General features: G+C 34.8%; 1 protein-coding gene across 1 annotated transcript; it reads right to left on the reverse strand.

Annotated features, from left to right (window-relative positions):
- Nucleotides 1–15,877: 15,877 nt before the first annotated feature.
- Nucleotides 15,878–17,191, reverse strand: LOC146920431 (uncharacterized). The gene is made up of 4 exons (XM_085711137.1): nt 16,708–17,191; nt 16,518–16,588; nt 16,374–16,463; nt 15,878–16,288 (listed from the first exon to the last, which is right to left on the reverse strand). The coding sequence occupies exons 1-4, from the start codon at nt 17,189–17,191 to the stop codon at nt 15,878–15,880; spliced, it is 1,056 nt and encodes a 351-aa protein (XP_085567263.1).

Genomic DNA, 17,191 nt, shown 5'->3' on the forward strand with positions numbered 1-17,191 from the left:
AAATATTTATTTTATCATTTAACAAAATTTCACATTGTTTGAAAGTGACACACTATTGGGGTAAATTCAAGTCCAACATTTGATAGATATGACTTTTGATAAGAGTTTAAAAATATACGGTACTCCTTATTTTACAAGTCAATTTTATAACGATTAGTTAGATCCAATTTGAACATAGTATCAGAGTCCTGATCGATAAGATAGACAAAAACTAAAAACTACATTTTTTCTGAACAAACCAAAATGGAACTTATATTAAAACCACATCGTTTCTTCCTCGCACAAGGAGTGCCAGAACAGAAAGCAAAATCTGTTTACAAATTTAAACACAACAAGGCCCCACCGGCCAAAACCACAAAAGTTACACACCAATGCCTAAACATGCCAATGGATTAAGCCACCAACAATGATAACCAAAAGGTTAGAAGCTTAACTTTATCAACTAAATAAAAAACAGACGTTGCCTTATTATTAAAAAATCTTGTCATTGCAGTCTTTCCAAACCACTCAAGTGCACGAAAGCCAAACTGAGATAAGAGCTGGTCGCAGCCTTCTGGTACTACCACCAAAGTGGACAAACTGCAAAAAATGATCAGACAAATGCGCAGGGTCGGCTGCTGAAATGCCAAACCATCGCTGTAATAAATGCCACATCGAACCAAAATGAGGGCAAGATAAAAACAGATGTTCTGCTGTTTCCGCTAACCCGTAACCACCAAAACACAATTGATTACCATGTGAGAGAATGCCGCGCCTAAAGAAATTGTCCTTTGTCGGAAGCCGATCCCGAAGCAAACGGCAAGCAAAAATGAACACTTTCAAAGGAACCTTCTGATGTCAAATGAAATTCAATGGAGCTGGTTGATTATGGAATTCCGCCGAAGTTAACAATCTATACACACCGCCAACTGAGTACTTTTTATCGGTCTCAAGATTCCATTGCCACTTATCTTCATTGTCATCCTGCAAAACAACATTAGATAACAAACTACTACACTCTTTGACCAACTATTCCTCCCAAGCAAACAAACTACGCCGCCACTTCCACGCCTCACCTCCAAAACCCCACCCTAGATCAAACATATCAGCGACCGTAATCGAACGATTTTCAGATAAGTCAAAAAGCCAATGAAAACGGTCACTCATAGGAACACCATCTAACCAAGGGTCGGTCCAAAAATATGTATCCACCCCATTTCCAACCAACCCCCGCAAATTCTCCTCAAACCAACTCCCTGTCACCTCACCGCCACCTAACCGGATACCCATTAAATCCTTCCATCAAACTGACCCTTCACTCCCACCCTCCAACAACCGCCCTATAGTCTCACCATATCTAGCCGCTAGCACTCTATACCACATACTCCCCTTCTCCACTGACATCCTCCAACACCATTTACCTAATAAAGCAATATTGAACCCACGAGTTCTCCTTACCCCCAAACCTCCAACCGCCTTATCCATACACACGTTCTCCCAAATTATCCACATAGATATTTTCCAAGATATCTATCCACCCACGTACCCACCCCACCCCCAAAAAAAAAAAAGCATTTTAAAATAGATTCGATGGAGGAGATGATACATGTAGGAGCCTTGAAGAATGAAAGAAAGTAAACCGGGAAGAGGACATGCAAACTTCAAAAGAACCAAGCAACCACCAAAAGATAAATGTTTACTCTTCCAACCAGATAAGCGGGACTTAATACGATTCAACACAGGATTCCAAAAATTTAACCGCCGAGCATCACCACCAATGGAAAACCCAAGATACACAAAGGGAATAGTTCCTGTTCTGCAGTTCATAACTAAAAACTACATATATATGTTTTAAATCCAATTTCAACATAGTATCTGAGTCCTGATTGATAAGGTAGACAAAAAGTAAATATATATATATATATATATATATATATATATATATATATATATATATATATATATATATATATATATATATATATATGGGTTTGCTAACTTTGACCAACAAAAAACATGAAGGTTCAAGTTAGCAAAAGTGCACATTTTCATTTGGACAAAAAACCAATATCCATTAGTGTAAACCAATTTAAAGTAAGGGATAGTTTAATAAATATCCCTCAAGTTATTTGTTATAAAATAAAAGTGGGTCTAAGTGAGTAAAATTGATGCAAGTTAACAAATATGTTTTAATGCAAAATTACTAAAGTAACCCTCAAGCTATTTGTAATAAAATAAAAGTGGATCTAAGTTAGCAAATTGGTGCAAGTTAACAAATATGTTTTAATGAAAATTACTAAAGTAACCCTCAAGCTATTAGTTTTAAATAATAAAGATGAATGATATTTTTGTCCAAATGAAAAGTGCACTTTTGCTAACTTGGATCTTCATGTTTTTTGTTGGTCTAAGTTAGTAAACAATATATATATATATATATATATATATATATATATATATATATATATATATATATATATATAGGGGTTTGCTAGGATACACCCACTAGTTTTTATTAAGGTGTGTTTTAGCAAAGATATAACTAAAAAGTTGTTAAATACACCTTAAGGTGAATGTTGCTAAAACACACCTTCTAAAAAATAAGTGGGTGTATGTTAGCAACTCCTATAGACATTTGCTAGGATACACCCACTTATTTTTTAGAAGTTGTGTTTTAGCAAGTTATAACTAAAAAGTAGTTAAATACACCTTAAGGTGTAGCTTGCTAAAACACTCCCACATAAAAACTAGTGGGTGTGTTCTAGCAAATCCCATATATATATATATATATATATATATATATATATATATATATATATATATATATATATATATATATATATATATAAAGAAAATGAAGAGAGATAAATGATCCGCTTGCTTCTCAGAGTAAATACCGACCATTGAAGTATAAGACAACCGCTTGAGTCATTGGGTAAGAAACTCACTGGGATAAGCAAATCTCATTTCCATTTATTTCATTTAGATGAACATGTACTCAAAGGTAAGGATGCAACTGAGTAATCTTCTATGATTGATGTCCGATGTTTATGTTGTAAATATATTTTGTGAAGTTTAAGACAAAATGCGTCGTATACTTTTGGTTATGCTATGTAAATTATTAAGTCTTGAACTACTACTGATGGTCAATATTCTTGTATATTTAAGCTATCATTATTTTAAGACGAACAATGTAAAATATCAACATGGACTTGAACTACTTTACTACTGAAGCTAAGTTATTGTGACTCGTTGCAATGATTGTAAGCAGTTGATGTATAGTCCATAATATTAAATATCCATGAATCAAATGTCGTTCTGATATCATATTCTAGATTATTGTACTCGGGATGTTACATTTTAACTCAGTTTGTTACATTTTAACTCAGTTAATAGAGGTATCGAATTATATATGCAATGATCAAAATTTGAACCTCAGTTGTCAATTTTTTTTTATCAAGTAGCCTAATGGTTAGAGGTCACACAATTTAATTGTGGAGAAGTGGAGTGTCCGGGGTTCGAACCCCGGCCCCTGCATATTAAATGCGATATCTCTACCAATTGAGCTAAGCTCACGGGGATCATATTTATTAATCTTAAAATGGAATTATATTTTATAAGGTACATCATCCGATCACTATTATAAATAAAGATCTACATTTTAGATTTATTTAAATAATGATGTATATGATCTAACCCACTCGGGTTGGTCTAGTGGTATTGTTTTGGGATCTGGGAGTCTGTTCCTCAGGTTCGATTCTCTCCGGTGCCAATCAATTTAAGTGGCCTAATTTAGCTTCTTAAAAAAATGATGTATATAATCTTTAGGAGAATGTTAACCAGTGCCCCGGGGCATTGGTTAAGCAGCTAAAAGAGGTAATATTTTATTAAAAGATGGTGTAATAATTAGTTAGTCAAAAGTAACAGTTTATATTTCCAAGACAATTTTTGTACTTTTGGATTCCTTAACAATACCCTAATTTTTATTATAGACCATATACTCCCTCCGCTCACATTTATAAACAAAAAATGACTTTTTAGGTACATTGAATAATTAATGTTTCCGGTCACATTTATGGGTTAGATACATTAATTATTGAATGTACCTAAAAAGTTGTTTTTTGCTTGTAAATGAGACCGGAGGGAATACATCGTTTAATATCAAAGTTTGAACTCCAGGTTGTCTATTTATTCATCTTAAAGATGTAATTATATCTTATAAGACACATCATCCGGTCACTATTATAAATAAAAATCTATATTTTATATTTAATCAATTAATGATGTATATGAAATTTATTATAGATCACATACATTATTTAATGAATGAATCTAAAGTAATGATTTTTGCTTATAATAATGACCGAAAAGCATACTTAAAAAAAGATATCTCTTACAAAAATAATAAAAAAGCGGTGAAGGAAAAATAAAACCAAAAAGAAAAAAAGGAATTGAAATAATAAAAAAGTGGTCAAGGAAAAATAAAACAAAAAAAAAGGGATTGAAATAAATGTAACAAATAACGCTACGTATTAAATCTCACCTGTCCCATTAAATTTCGGGTTTTGACATATTTTTTTTTTTTGGACAAGTTCTGCATTATTTTTTAGAGGTCAAGTTCCAAACCTCGTTTTTTTATAAAAAAAAAATATAATGACAAAAATGCCAAGTTGTTGTAGTGATTCGAGTGAATCAATTTCAGTTTGATTCTGGAGTGGAATAAATTTTGGTGAGACTTTTTTGCTTCCTTCGTCCATAATTATAACCCTTTTTTTTAAAAAAAAAAAATTTTAGTCTCTAAATATAAACCCCTATATAAATTATTAGGTGCAATTTTTTTTTCTTAAACATGTTTTTTTTAAGAGACTAAAATGAAATATATTACCAAATCAAAGTGTCCTTCTTAGTATAAGGTGTACTAAAGAAGAGACAACAAAGTCGAAACAATATTTACAAGTAGAACCTGAACATGAACAAAACAAAAAAAGAAATAACTATTAGTCTATACCCAATATGGTAAAAAAAACTAAGCCACCAATGCGAGTGACTTAATCTTATCAGCCACATGCATTACCGAGCATTCTTTACCTTTGAATAGCATGTTATTTCTTTCTTACCAAATTTCCCAAACAGTAGCAAACCAAATAACCTGTAATATTAAACGCCGAACCTTAGCGCTACCACCGCCATAACTGAATTGATTAAAATGATCCGGCACATAAAGTGGGACGACCGCATAAATGCCCAGCCATCTATAAATAAAGTGCCAGACGGACCCAAAAATATTACAATGTAAGAATAAATTATAAGACGATTCAACAGAACAACACCCTGTCACATACACCCTGGAATCGTGATCAATAACACCTCGATGGAGAAGATTATCCTTTGTAGGCAACCTATCCCGGAACAACCGCCAAACAAACAACACAACCTTCAAAGGGACATCCTTATGCCATAGAGATGACTCAACCACCAGTGAAGCAATATGAGGTTTTTACACGCAAATTAAGAAATGTAATAATGATGTCAAAAGACATGACAATTTTACTAAACTAGCCTTATTTACTATTGATGTAATGTTTTGAAAGTAGTGTACACTCAATTAATTGAAGGGTACAATTGGAAGTAAAATAATAATTCTACATTGAAAAGTACAAGTGACATTCATTTTAAAACAATTTTTTTTGGCTAAAACGATACTCATTATAAAACGGAAGGAGTACTAATTTGCATTGAAATATAAAATTCAAATTAAATACACATACAAACAAATGACAATTTAGTAAAACTCACATACAAACTATACACATTAACTGCACTGCCAACTTTTTTAATATGTGTGAAATTAATCTAAAAGACTTATAATAAGGGACATATGAAGTATTTATTATGAATTACTAGGAGCTCATTTCCCTATAAATCAGAGGATTAAACAAAAAAATGATTCTAGTGACTCATTTCATGCTTCAGTAGAGCTGATTAACCATCTGAACACAATCATTTGGTTAAGTAGGTTCGTATAGGGGTTATGATGTATATCCACTTAAAAATATTAATGTGTAAATTAACAAATGAACATCTTTTTTCCTTTTAATTTGAACCAAAATATCATTCATCTTTGTGACTTAAAACTAGTAAATTGAAGGTTAGTTTTGTAACTTTCATTTAATAATGTTTTTTAATTTACACTCACTTTATTAATGAACACATTTCTGTTTCAAATATACAATTAGAAATTTGCAAGTCATTCAACAGTTCTATTTCCCTCACGCCAAATATGGCTAATTTGCACATGACAGCTGCTCTTGAGTAGTTGCCGGATTCGGGACACTAAGGTAGAGATATTCTCATTAAACTTGAAACTTTCAAAAATCATATCAATGAAAATATTCGAGTCGCTCTCCACTATAATATGAGTGAAATGCTCCCTCCAAGTCATATTCAAACCCCATATTTGAGCATGCAAGGCATCACAAGTTCTTAGCATAGTCTATAAAATATAAATGCATGTTTCTTTCATTTAAAAAAGACAAGTTAGTCATCAAATCAAAGTCATAGTCTTATATTATCTTGTATTTTTAATCGATCTAGTGACCAACGCATACTAAATAAATATTTTCACAACAAGAGAATTGTGATTTGTGAAGTCTCAGTATCAGATCCGAAAATTCACATGATTTTTTTTTTTTTGAGTAAACATGAATTTTTTTTAAAGGCCAACAAACCACTATACTACGGGACATATAACATCTTCCACATACATGGTCAAAAATACAAGAGCAAATAATAGAATTCTTAAAATGAGGGTTTATATGTCCCGTATTAATTCCAAAATTATTTTTCATGGCCTACAGACAACAAGATTAATACGATTAAATGTATCACCCTTTATTTAATAAGCGAAGACAATCGTTTTTCATGGGAAACAGTATAACAAATCGATGGTTGTCTAATATGAACTCGATTCAACGATATAAGCAGGTACGACCTCACATACACTACTATATGGGTCTTAACCCTCACTACTTTTTGAAAGAAAAAAAATATAATACTTGTATGCATTATGGAATAAAAAGAGAGAATGATAGTGAAGTTTGACTAAGTACCCATACTATACATTATAAAATATAGGGTTAAATATGTTTTTGATCCATATAAATATATAACTTTTCATTTTAGTCTTTCTAAAAAATTTCTTCAACTTTTAGTCTCCAAAAGGTTCTCAATCTTCACTTTTGGACCCTCATTTTAAGTAAACTCATATGGAGAATTTATATTTTTGAACATAATTTTGCAGAAAAATTTATAATACTATAAAGCCTCTCCTAATTTTTTTTTTTTTTATAATTTTTTAACATAACATAAATTAAATATGAATTTTTATATTTTTGGCGTTTTACAATATTAATGAATCATTAATGTTGTTTTTTTATTATACCCTTAATTATTTATTACTCTCTTTTATTTTAATTTTTTAATTTATCTTTTTCATACCATTTTTTAAAAACAATTCATATATCTTTTTCCCATACACAATTAATTACTTTTTTTTAATACGTGTGAAATAACAAAAGCATCTTATAATCAGTGACGGAGAGAATACAATTTTTTTAATGATAAGTAACTACTATTACTTCTTAAAAAAAAGTAACTACTACTCTCTCCGGTCACATTTATAAACAAAAAACAGTAATTCACATTTTTAGCTAAAAACAAATTGAGATGATAGCTTCTATTTGTTATGATAATGATACATTACGCTCACCCCTGACCATGTAGCCAGATCCATCCATATTTCACAAGAAAAAAAAGTGGAAATTCGAAAAATAAATGACATGATGTATCTTGATCACCACATCCTCCTTCACAATTCCGAGTTTGTCAATTCATCTTCTAATAAGTTATCTTTCAGAGGTATCCGATTTTTGGATAACTTACCATGCAAGCATATCGTTACTTTGAATAGTTTGAATGGAATAATTTGGTGGCACATCGAGGTATTGAACTCCTCAACCACCGGAGTGTTGTATCAAGCTTTGTAAGTAGAGTTTTTTTTTTTTTATTAACATCAAATTTTATCAGATAAATAATAGAAGTACAAAGAATAATGAACTCATAATTCGGAAAATTTATAAGAGGTATTTAACCCACCAAAAAACAAAACAACTGAGAATTGAAATAAAGAAAAAGGTTCGAAAACTATTCAAAATACATGCAAGACCTCCCTTTTTTAATTCCTAGTTAGAAACCGCATCCTAGAGTTGACTTTGATGGCATCTACTGTCTCTTCCATCACCTATCGTTAGAAGAAAATATGCCCCCATTTTGAGCCTCTCAAATATTTCATAGTGTAGCATACCAAATGAGAGTGCCCTTTTCGGTGTTTTTTATTTCATGAGAAATTTAAGAAATAGTCAAGAAGAGAGACCACATTTTCGGGTATACTCCTATTTCGATTCACTTAAAAATCGAGTATCAAACCCTTCCAGCAAAGCTACATTTATAAAACAAATTATCCTCAACCTCAAGATTATCCAAACAAAATACACAATTTGAACTAACTCCTTCCACCAACACTCCCCTTCTAGTTATGTTTCCGCGAGTAAGACGTCTACCAATAATAACTATCCTCAATTTGATAAATCCTCAGTCCAAAAAATGTCATCTCTACCATAACCCTTAAAAAAACCATCCTCAATTTGTTAAAAGATATTGTACCAATAATTCTACTTCTCATTGGCGTAACTCCACTCTCCACCTAAGATTCCATGCACAATTCCCACCTTTCTTAGTTTTAACACCTTTGCCTCTTTGTGCAATGATAACGAAAATAACTTCTTAAACCTATTTGTTAATTTTACTTCGAGCTGGCTATACGCTTGATTATTAAGATCGGTGTGCATTAAAATGGATAAGCATATGCTTGATTACTTTTCAGATAATAGTGGTTTATACAAAAACACACATCACAATTTAGCATTATTTTGCCGACAGGCAAATGCACACGATAACAACATATTCGGAGGATGAATTACATTAACTGGACCACGAATATATCGAAAGATACATTTTTTTAATTAATTAGTAGCTAGTACATGATAATCTCGTGGTGGTGCAGCAAGCAATGGAGCAAGTTGTATGCTTAAAAAGTAGGTAAGAGGCATGATATTAATATTATACAAGGCAGTGTATACAAAATGAAGAGTTTGAAAAAGTAGATGGATCCGTTAACCTCTTACCTTAAAGTTTTTAATTAAGATGTATTAATGCTAAAGGTCGTTTTCCTTTATTGATTAATTTCATTGAATGGTACGTATTTGGTCCTGCATGACCTTTTGCATTGTTAATACCTCATAATATATCATGGTCGTGGGACCCATTTGAAATGGAGTATTTGAAATGGAGTATTAGCCAACTTGTTCATGACCCGTTGACATTTTCCTCATGAGTGGAAATTCATACATATACTATTTGGTGAAGATGTATTAGGGTTACCAGATGAGATATTACTTGATAATGTATCACTCATTAACATTAATTGTGATGTTGATTTTAACTTTGGATTAGTGATTTTCTCTAACCTTACATAATTGTCATAATTTAATGTTACATTTTTTTTAGCTATTTCCTCTGTTTGTTTGTGTCTCTCGATTCTTGAGGTAGGGAAGTCCAGATGCCATGATTTGTATGCATGCTGTATTTTGGGTTGTGTGGGAAGCAAGAAACGATGTCATTTTCCGTAAGCATGCAAAGGTTGTGCCAGTGTATTCAGTGACCTATTTGGAGGTGGTTTCTTTTAAGTTAAGGGTTGAAATGAAGAAAAAGAAAATTTAATTGGAGTGTAAGAACCCAATCGATTACATGATGAACTTCAAAATTCAATCCACATCAATTAAATTATGTGAACATTTTTAAAGTTTGGGTCTAAAATACCAAACTAAATTGTTTAGAACCGTTAAAGTATGACTTTTATATATATTATATATAGGGGTTTGCTAGGATACACCCACTAGTTTTTATTAAGGTGTGTTTTAGCAAAGATATAACTAAAAAGTTGTTAAATACACCTTAAGGTGAATGTTGCTAAAACACACCTTCTAAAAAATAAATGGGTGTACGTTAGCAACTCCTATAGGCATTTGCTAGGATACACCCACTTATTTTTTAGAAGGTGTGTTTTAGCAAGTTATAACTAAAAAGTAGTTAAATACACCCTAAGGTGTAGCTTGCTAAAACACTCCCACATAAAAACTAGTGGGTGTGTTCTAGCAAATCCCTTATATATATATATATATATATATATAAGACACTGAATAGATGCTAGATGTTGTAAACTGAATCGTAGTAGTACTATAATATATTGTTTGTAACACTCAAACCCTAATTCATTACCGTAATACAAACAAAATTTATTAAATAATAAGCCATGGGTTGAGACAAAGGAAGAAAAAACATCTCAACTTGGAAGAATGAATGGCTAAATATAGTTCCACCACAACATCGTATAAAATCACTATTTAATTTTCAATTTAACCCATAAATTTGTTCTAGATAATAATCCCAGTTTTAAATATTATTTGTAATTCCTTCAAAAAAAATTATTTGTAATTATATTAAGATTTTACTCATTTCCGAGACCCAAACTCTTTTTGTTTTCTTAAAAAAATGGTATTAATTCATTCAAATTGATAAAAATTGCATCGATCGAGAATAATACAAATCTCAAAGTCCATAAACCAAAAAAATGATAAATATGTGAACAAACTCACAAACCCATGTTATAGCAAAAAATAAAATAAAATGCCTATAAGTAAATATACAAAATAAAAGTGTCTATAATCTTTAGATCTGTCACGTCGAAAACGTCAAAGCCATTGCTTGAATTTGTAATGGATACCAAATGAAGAAAATCCGTCAATCTAACCTAAATGAACTCCCTAACAGAATGGAAAATCAAACAACACTATCACACTTAAACGCTAAAACCATGAAGAAAATTTCTGACAATAAAAAAACCCTAAATCCCCCTGATCTCTTGGAAGAGAGTATTTCGACTAGGTCTTAAAGGCTAAGTGACTGCATGCTTTAGAGACCAAACTGTTTAGCTTACAATTTCAAAATCTCAAAATTTCGCTATCTTAATTGGCATTGATCATCGTTTGTTTATAACTAAACACAATATTGAAGGTCCTCGTGAGCTTAGCTCAGTTGGTATGGACAATGCATAAAATATGCAAGGTCCGGGGTTCGAATCCCGGCCACCACCAAAAAAAAACACAATATTGAAGATAGTACAACAAAATATTCTAATCCATATACAAAAACAGATTATAGATTATAATCTCAATGAGACATGTTGTAAATGGAAACTAATGGGACGACAATATAGTTTAAAGACGTTTTCAGTGAAGGGAAACTAAACAAAACAAAGCAAACCAAAAAAAAAATCACATCTCCTAGAAGCAAATCATAGCCTCGGGATCAGTAATCAAGATAGTTCAGAGGCTACATCATCTCGTTAACAAACTGAACTTGAATGGCTTAGTTCTTCAATATCAATTTCTATGGAACAAGTCTACTATCAAGGAGAAAATATATCTTTTAAGGCTTTGTTTGAGAGTTCGGAGGGGAAGGGAGGGGAGGGCTTTGGGGGGTTGGAAATATATAGAAAAATGAACAAAAAATTCACATTTTTTGAAAGAACAGTTTTTTAGAGAATGATAAACTAATACTTATGATTAATATACTTTTAATTTTAAGAATATTATAACAACATAGATTGAATTTGAAAAATTCATATAAACCCTCCATAACCCCCCAAAACCCTCCCCCAATACAATTTTTGAGTTCCCCCAAATGAGGGGGATTTTTTATTATGAGTAAAAAATTAACCTCCATAGCCCTCTCCTTCCAATGTCTTCTATTTCTTCCACTTGCTTCTTCCTTTTTTACAAAACCCTCCCCTCCCCTCCCCTCCAAACTCCCAAACAAAGCCTAAGAGTTCATGACATAAACTCGACGAAGATATGAAAACAACAATATTTGAAGCAGCAATATAAAAGGAAATATATGTTGAAGTCTAAAATTGTCCTTCCGTAGGAATATTAGTATAGTGTGTGTTTGGTTCAGCTTTGAATATAATTGATTCTGACAGAATTGATTCTGAGAGAATTGATTTATGTTTGGATACAATTATGTAGAATTGATTAAACAAACAGAATGTTGTTTGGATGATTTTGATCAAAATTGCTTTTGAATATATAATTACTAAAATAGACATAGCTAAAGGAGAATTGATAAAGAAGGAGAATTGATAAAGGGCAATAAAAGAAAATAATAGGTTGTAATAATAAAATATAAAATTTATTGGAGAATTGATTCTAGAAAAGCTAGAAGCTAGGATTTGTAGCTTCATGGAGAATTGCTTTTGGAGGATAAAAACAATTCTGAAAAGCCAAATCAAACATGTTGAAATATTGTAGAATTGCTTTTGAAACTGTATAGAATTGCTTTTGGCTTTGCAAAAGCCAATCCAAACGGACCCTATAGTCTTGAAGGGCATTATCACTACAAAATCGTACACGCTTACAACGGATCTTTGTATGAAAATTTCTCTTGTAACGAACTCCAACGTATTTTTTTCTCAATAAATAATTTTTTCATTGGTATAAAAGCAATACTATTCAAACCGAATTAGTTATGTCGATGTCAAGAAGCATCATCACGAAAGGTCAAAGTGACCGATCATTCAATGTTCTATGATCAAAAGGATCAAAACCAAATAAATCATGATAAAGTTGAGAGTCAAAGACTGAGAAATTATGGATCAATACCAATTCAATGGAACCCAAGGCAAATCAAATATTCATTGGCATATGGTATCATGAGATGCTTTTGTGGAACATCCATGAATGAGTGTCTTTAGATCTTGTTGTAAATAAATCAAGTTGTCATGGTACATTTTAATTAATATAGGATTATATTTTTTTTTAATGGCAAAATATGTTATATATATATATATATATATATATATATATATATATATATATATATATATATATATATAAAAGGGGATTAAATCCCAAGTAATACACCATAAAAGAAAATAAAAACACCAAAACCCCTAAAGCAACACCACCAACACCCTCAAAATGCTGAATCCCCTAACAACAACTCCTCAAAGAACCAACACCGCCAACAATGATCAAAAAGGCACTCGAAAGTGATTATGGTTCAAACGTTCAGCTTCGACCACCACTCAAGTTCTGGTATATCGGAGGAGACATCACAACAGCCTAAAAGGACCTGAGTCACAAACTTGCTCCCGACCTCGAATCAAAAGCGATCGGTCCACACGACTCCTGACACAAGTCAAAAAGGCACCCCTCAACTCACGAGCCACCAGAGCAGACACCTTAACCTGACCAAAACCTCGACCCACCAATAACCCGATGCCAAAATCCAAAGACAGAGAAAAGGCAGAACAGTAGCACAAAGCGAACCAGCTCGAACACAACAAATCACAACAAGCTACCAAATCAACCTGCATCACCACCACCTGAATAGACCGGCACACACCAAGGCTTAAGGTGCAACAAACGACTACTCCGTCAACACGAAGTATCAGCACACCTAGCTCTTTCGAGCAAGAACAGCCAAGTAACCAAATCATAATCCAAGAGCAGGAAGCCTCCAGCAGCAAGGCTCCGAAGGAAGAAAACGACAACACCAACAAAACACAGCCCCGACAACACACATTAATCGACCCTAAGAAGAAAGAGAACCACCAAAAGGCTGAGGGAGATCTAGATAGCCTCGACCCTAGACCCTAGACAGAACACAACACCTAGAGCACAAACACATCAAAACAAACACAACAGAACAGAAAGACAGCTGAACAGAGAACCACCAAGAGGTTGAGGGAGATTTAAACAGCCTCGACCCTAGATTCGAGGCAGAACACAGCCCGCCAAACAAACGCGATGGAGCGAAGGAAGCAACAGTTTAGTAGGTACGGTTGACGTCTACTACAGCCAGCACGGAGTGACTACACACCAAACTCTTTCGAGCAACATCCGACGAATAAAATCCACACAAATGAAACTGAACTAAAAGAACCAAATCCATATTCGGATCAAACCTTAAAGAGCTGCAACTTACTGAGACACGACAAAACAACAACCCAAACAAGATAACAAACAACAACACAAACACGATAACACACCACAACACAAAATGATAACAAGCAACAACACAAAAAAGAACCTAAGCACAGCAAAACCTGAGCCCAAACAGATCTGAGACAAGAACCACCAAGAGGCCGTGAACCTACCCATAAAGCACCTAAACAGAGAAGGAAGAGGCACCGAACACAACACACAAACCTACCAACTCAGCATCGAACCTAGAGCCACCAACCAGCACAGAAGGCCGCCGGCGATCTGGAGACGTGGCTGCCGGCATAAACAGAAAACCTCCAAAACCACCGCAGCACACCAAAAACACCATATAACCAAAAGGATCAACCTAGAAGATGACTGGACAACAACAACCACATCCGGTGAACAAGTCGACGACACAAGAGAACGACGACAGAGAAGTAAAAACCTTGGAGCACGCCGGATGCCAGATGTAGATCCACCACGTCGACGGGGAGTAACGGTGGTGTGGAGGAAGGAGCTCCTCGTCGTACCACCAAGCTAGCGGTCTACAGGGGGAGAGTTTGGATAAGTTAGGGAGGGAGGCGGCAGAAAAATTGCTAGAGAGAGGTCAGAGAAGCTTGTTTTAGAGAGAGAAAATCCCTTTTTCAATGTAAGCTAAGATTTATTAATATAGGATTATATTGTAATGTCCTCTCGTAGACAATGAGATCTTAGGCTCAAACTTTGTAGCACCGCTGATAAAAACTCAACCCTTCTAATGTCAAAATGTTAACACTTCATCGAAAAAGTGGACACCTCCATGGACTAGCTGGGTCATAGCTTTGAGAAAACAAAGAAGAAACGTTGATCAAGAAGTTTGCATAAAATTCAATGGGTTTTTGGAATTTGGATTGAGTAGCAAAGGACTTGGCTGAATTATATCTTTGTGGTTGAAATCTGGATATGTGGGACAAGAGATACCACAATCATTGTAATCAGTGAATTATAGCGGATTGAGTCATTGTAGGAAAGGTAAAATCACTCTGCTAGGGCGTGGACTGGACTAAGTTATCATTGGATAGTGAACCAATATAAATATATTGTGTTATGAATTCTGCTCTTTACCCAAACTGTTTTGCTCATTCCCAAAGTAAATGACCTTTTTACCCTTACGCAACTTAACGTTTGCTAGTGCAAAATCGTACGTGACTTAACGCAAGTAGCGTGACTTAACTTACGCTAGTGCAAACTGTACGTGACTTAACACAAGTAGCGTGACTTAACTTACGCTAGTGCAAAACGAAACGCAACTTAAGTCACGTTGCTTGACTTAAGTCACGCTAGTTCTAACACCGGTACAATGCATCCACCAAAACATACAAGGAGTAGCATGAGTTAAGTCACGCTAGTTTTAACACTAGCGTGAGTTAACTCATGCTGGTGCTGGTGCTATGCACGCTGCAGACCAGACTGGCAGATGCAGTGGCAGTATCTGCTGCATTTGTTCCTTCATTCCCTGTTCATTCATTGATTCAACCAGAACGAATAATTTAGAGAACGAATAATTTTAGAAACACAATTTTAACGAAAAATAACGCAAATGTCATAAATAAGCCCGATCGTGCAAATGTAAAAGTAGTACAACCAAAATGTCAAGAAAATACTACAAACATCCAAAAAATCATAAAAAAAAAAGTCATAAACTAAAGACCCTACTGCTGCTCCTGCGGACTCCTAGACCTCCTCCTCGGAACCGGCTACTGCTCAAACATGCTATAATCAGTCCGGAGGCCCTCCAAAATGCCGAATAAGAGTGGATTTGAAACCACCTCCGGAATCTGCATCGCATGCTCCACTCTGCCTCTGATATTGCTGATGACCTGCAATGGATCGGGAGGATGTCTGGCCCAGTCCTGGTCAACAAGAATATCCTGGTAGACAAGTCTCGACATGACAATGTCAGGCTCAAGAGCAGGGTTGACGATGAGAGGATGGGATACACGGTAGAACCACCTAATGTACGTATCTGAATGCTTCCAAGGCTCGTCGTCCGGGACCTGGCGACCCCTCTGCTGATGGGAAACGACATGCAGAGCAAACTCCAAGAAGGCAGCGGCCACATCTGCTGGGGCAAGAGGCATAACCGTAGTAGGAGGTCGGGGAACCCTCTGAACATGTCCGTACTACCTTAGCACCCGCTCCGGCAAGTGACGCACCATCCTCTGTCTGTCGGCCATGATCCATCCGGAGTACCAGCACACGTACTGAAAAGGCGTCACGTCTCGTCGGTGCTCGTACGGCCTCCAGGTGACATGACAATGCTCCATCGAATCCAACAAGCCTCTGAAATGGTCAACATGTTTAAACCCCCTTTGAGGTTTCCATCTACCCACATACGGGTTCTCCCGGTCTTAATCTTGGTATCTCGACCTCGGAACCACATGTCTGAAGTGAGCTATAACTCATCCCTGCAAAAACAAAGAGACAAATCTATATCAGCACACGAGTGTCATAAAAAAAACTATACATTTACGTTTAACTTAAAAAAAGAAGAAAAAATATATTACCACAAGCAAGCTCATGTAACCACCAACTGAGCCAACATTTGAGTCTGAGGTAAGATTTAGCTGCTCATACAAGAAAGCAAGTCCAATCGCGCCCCATGACCACGTGCGTATGTTAGCCAAATCCCGAATCGCAAGCATCCACAACAGACTAATGGTTTTGTTGTTCTTGCCGGCAAAAAGGATGTAGCCAAGCAAGAGCAACAAGAACGCCTTGACACAGGCGGGCCTAATACGACTCAGCTCCTGCTCCTCCTCCTCTGATAAATCCTCCCCAAGCAAATGGTTACACCTGTTCAACAGGTGGTCATAAAGGTCTTTCAGGGCCGTGTAAGAGACAGAGGCACCAAAATCAGTCACCTGCCCAACTGCATCCTCCACCGGAAACAAAAGGTGAGTCACCAACAGATCTACAACTTGGTCATGATCTAAATCCTCCTCCTGAATGAGCCGTCTAGCGACGAGGATGCCTAGGAGACAAGCAACATCATCCAGTGTGATGGTCAT

This window comes from Medicago sativa, chromosome 5, assembly GCF_051527215.1.
Source record: "Medicago sativa cultivar Bolivia chromosome 5, Bolivia_mono, whole genome shotgun sequence".
Lineage (NCBI taxonomy): Eukaryota > Viridiplantae > Streptophyta > Magnoliopsida > Fabales > Fabaceae > Medicago > Medicago sativa.

What these genes read in the sequence shown, in the direction of transcription:
- LOC146920431 (XM_085711137.1), bottom strand. Translation starts at nt 17,191, where the DNA reads ATGACCATCACACTGGATGATGTTGCTTGTCTCCTAGGCATCCTCGTC. An exon ending in GATTAAGACCGGGAGAACCC is followed by an intron (nt 16,464 to 16,517) that starts GTATGTGGGTAG and finishes TGACCATTTCAG; the next exon opens with AGGCTTGTTGGATTCGATGG. An exon ending in CCTTTTCAGTACGTGTGCTG is followed by an intron (nt 16,289 to 16,373) that starts GTACTCCGGATG and finishes GGACATGTTCAG; the next exon opens with AGGGTTCCCCGACCTCCTAC.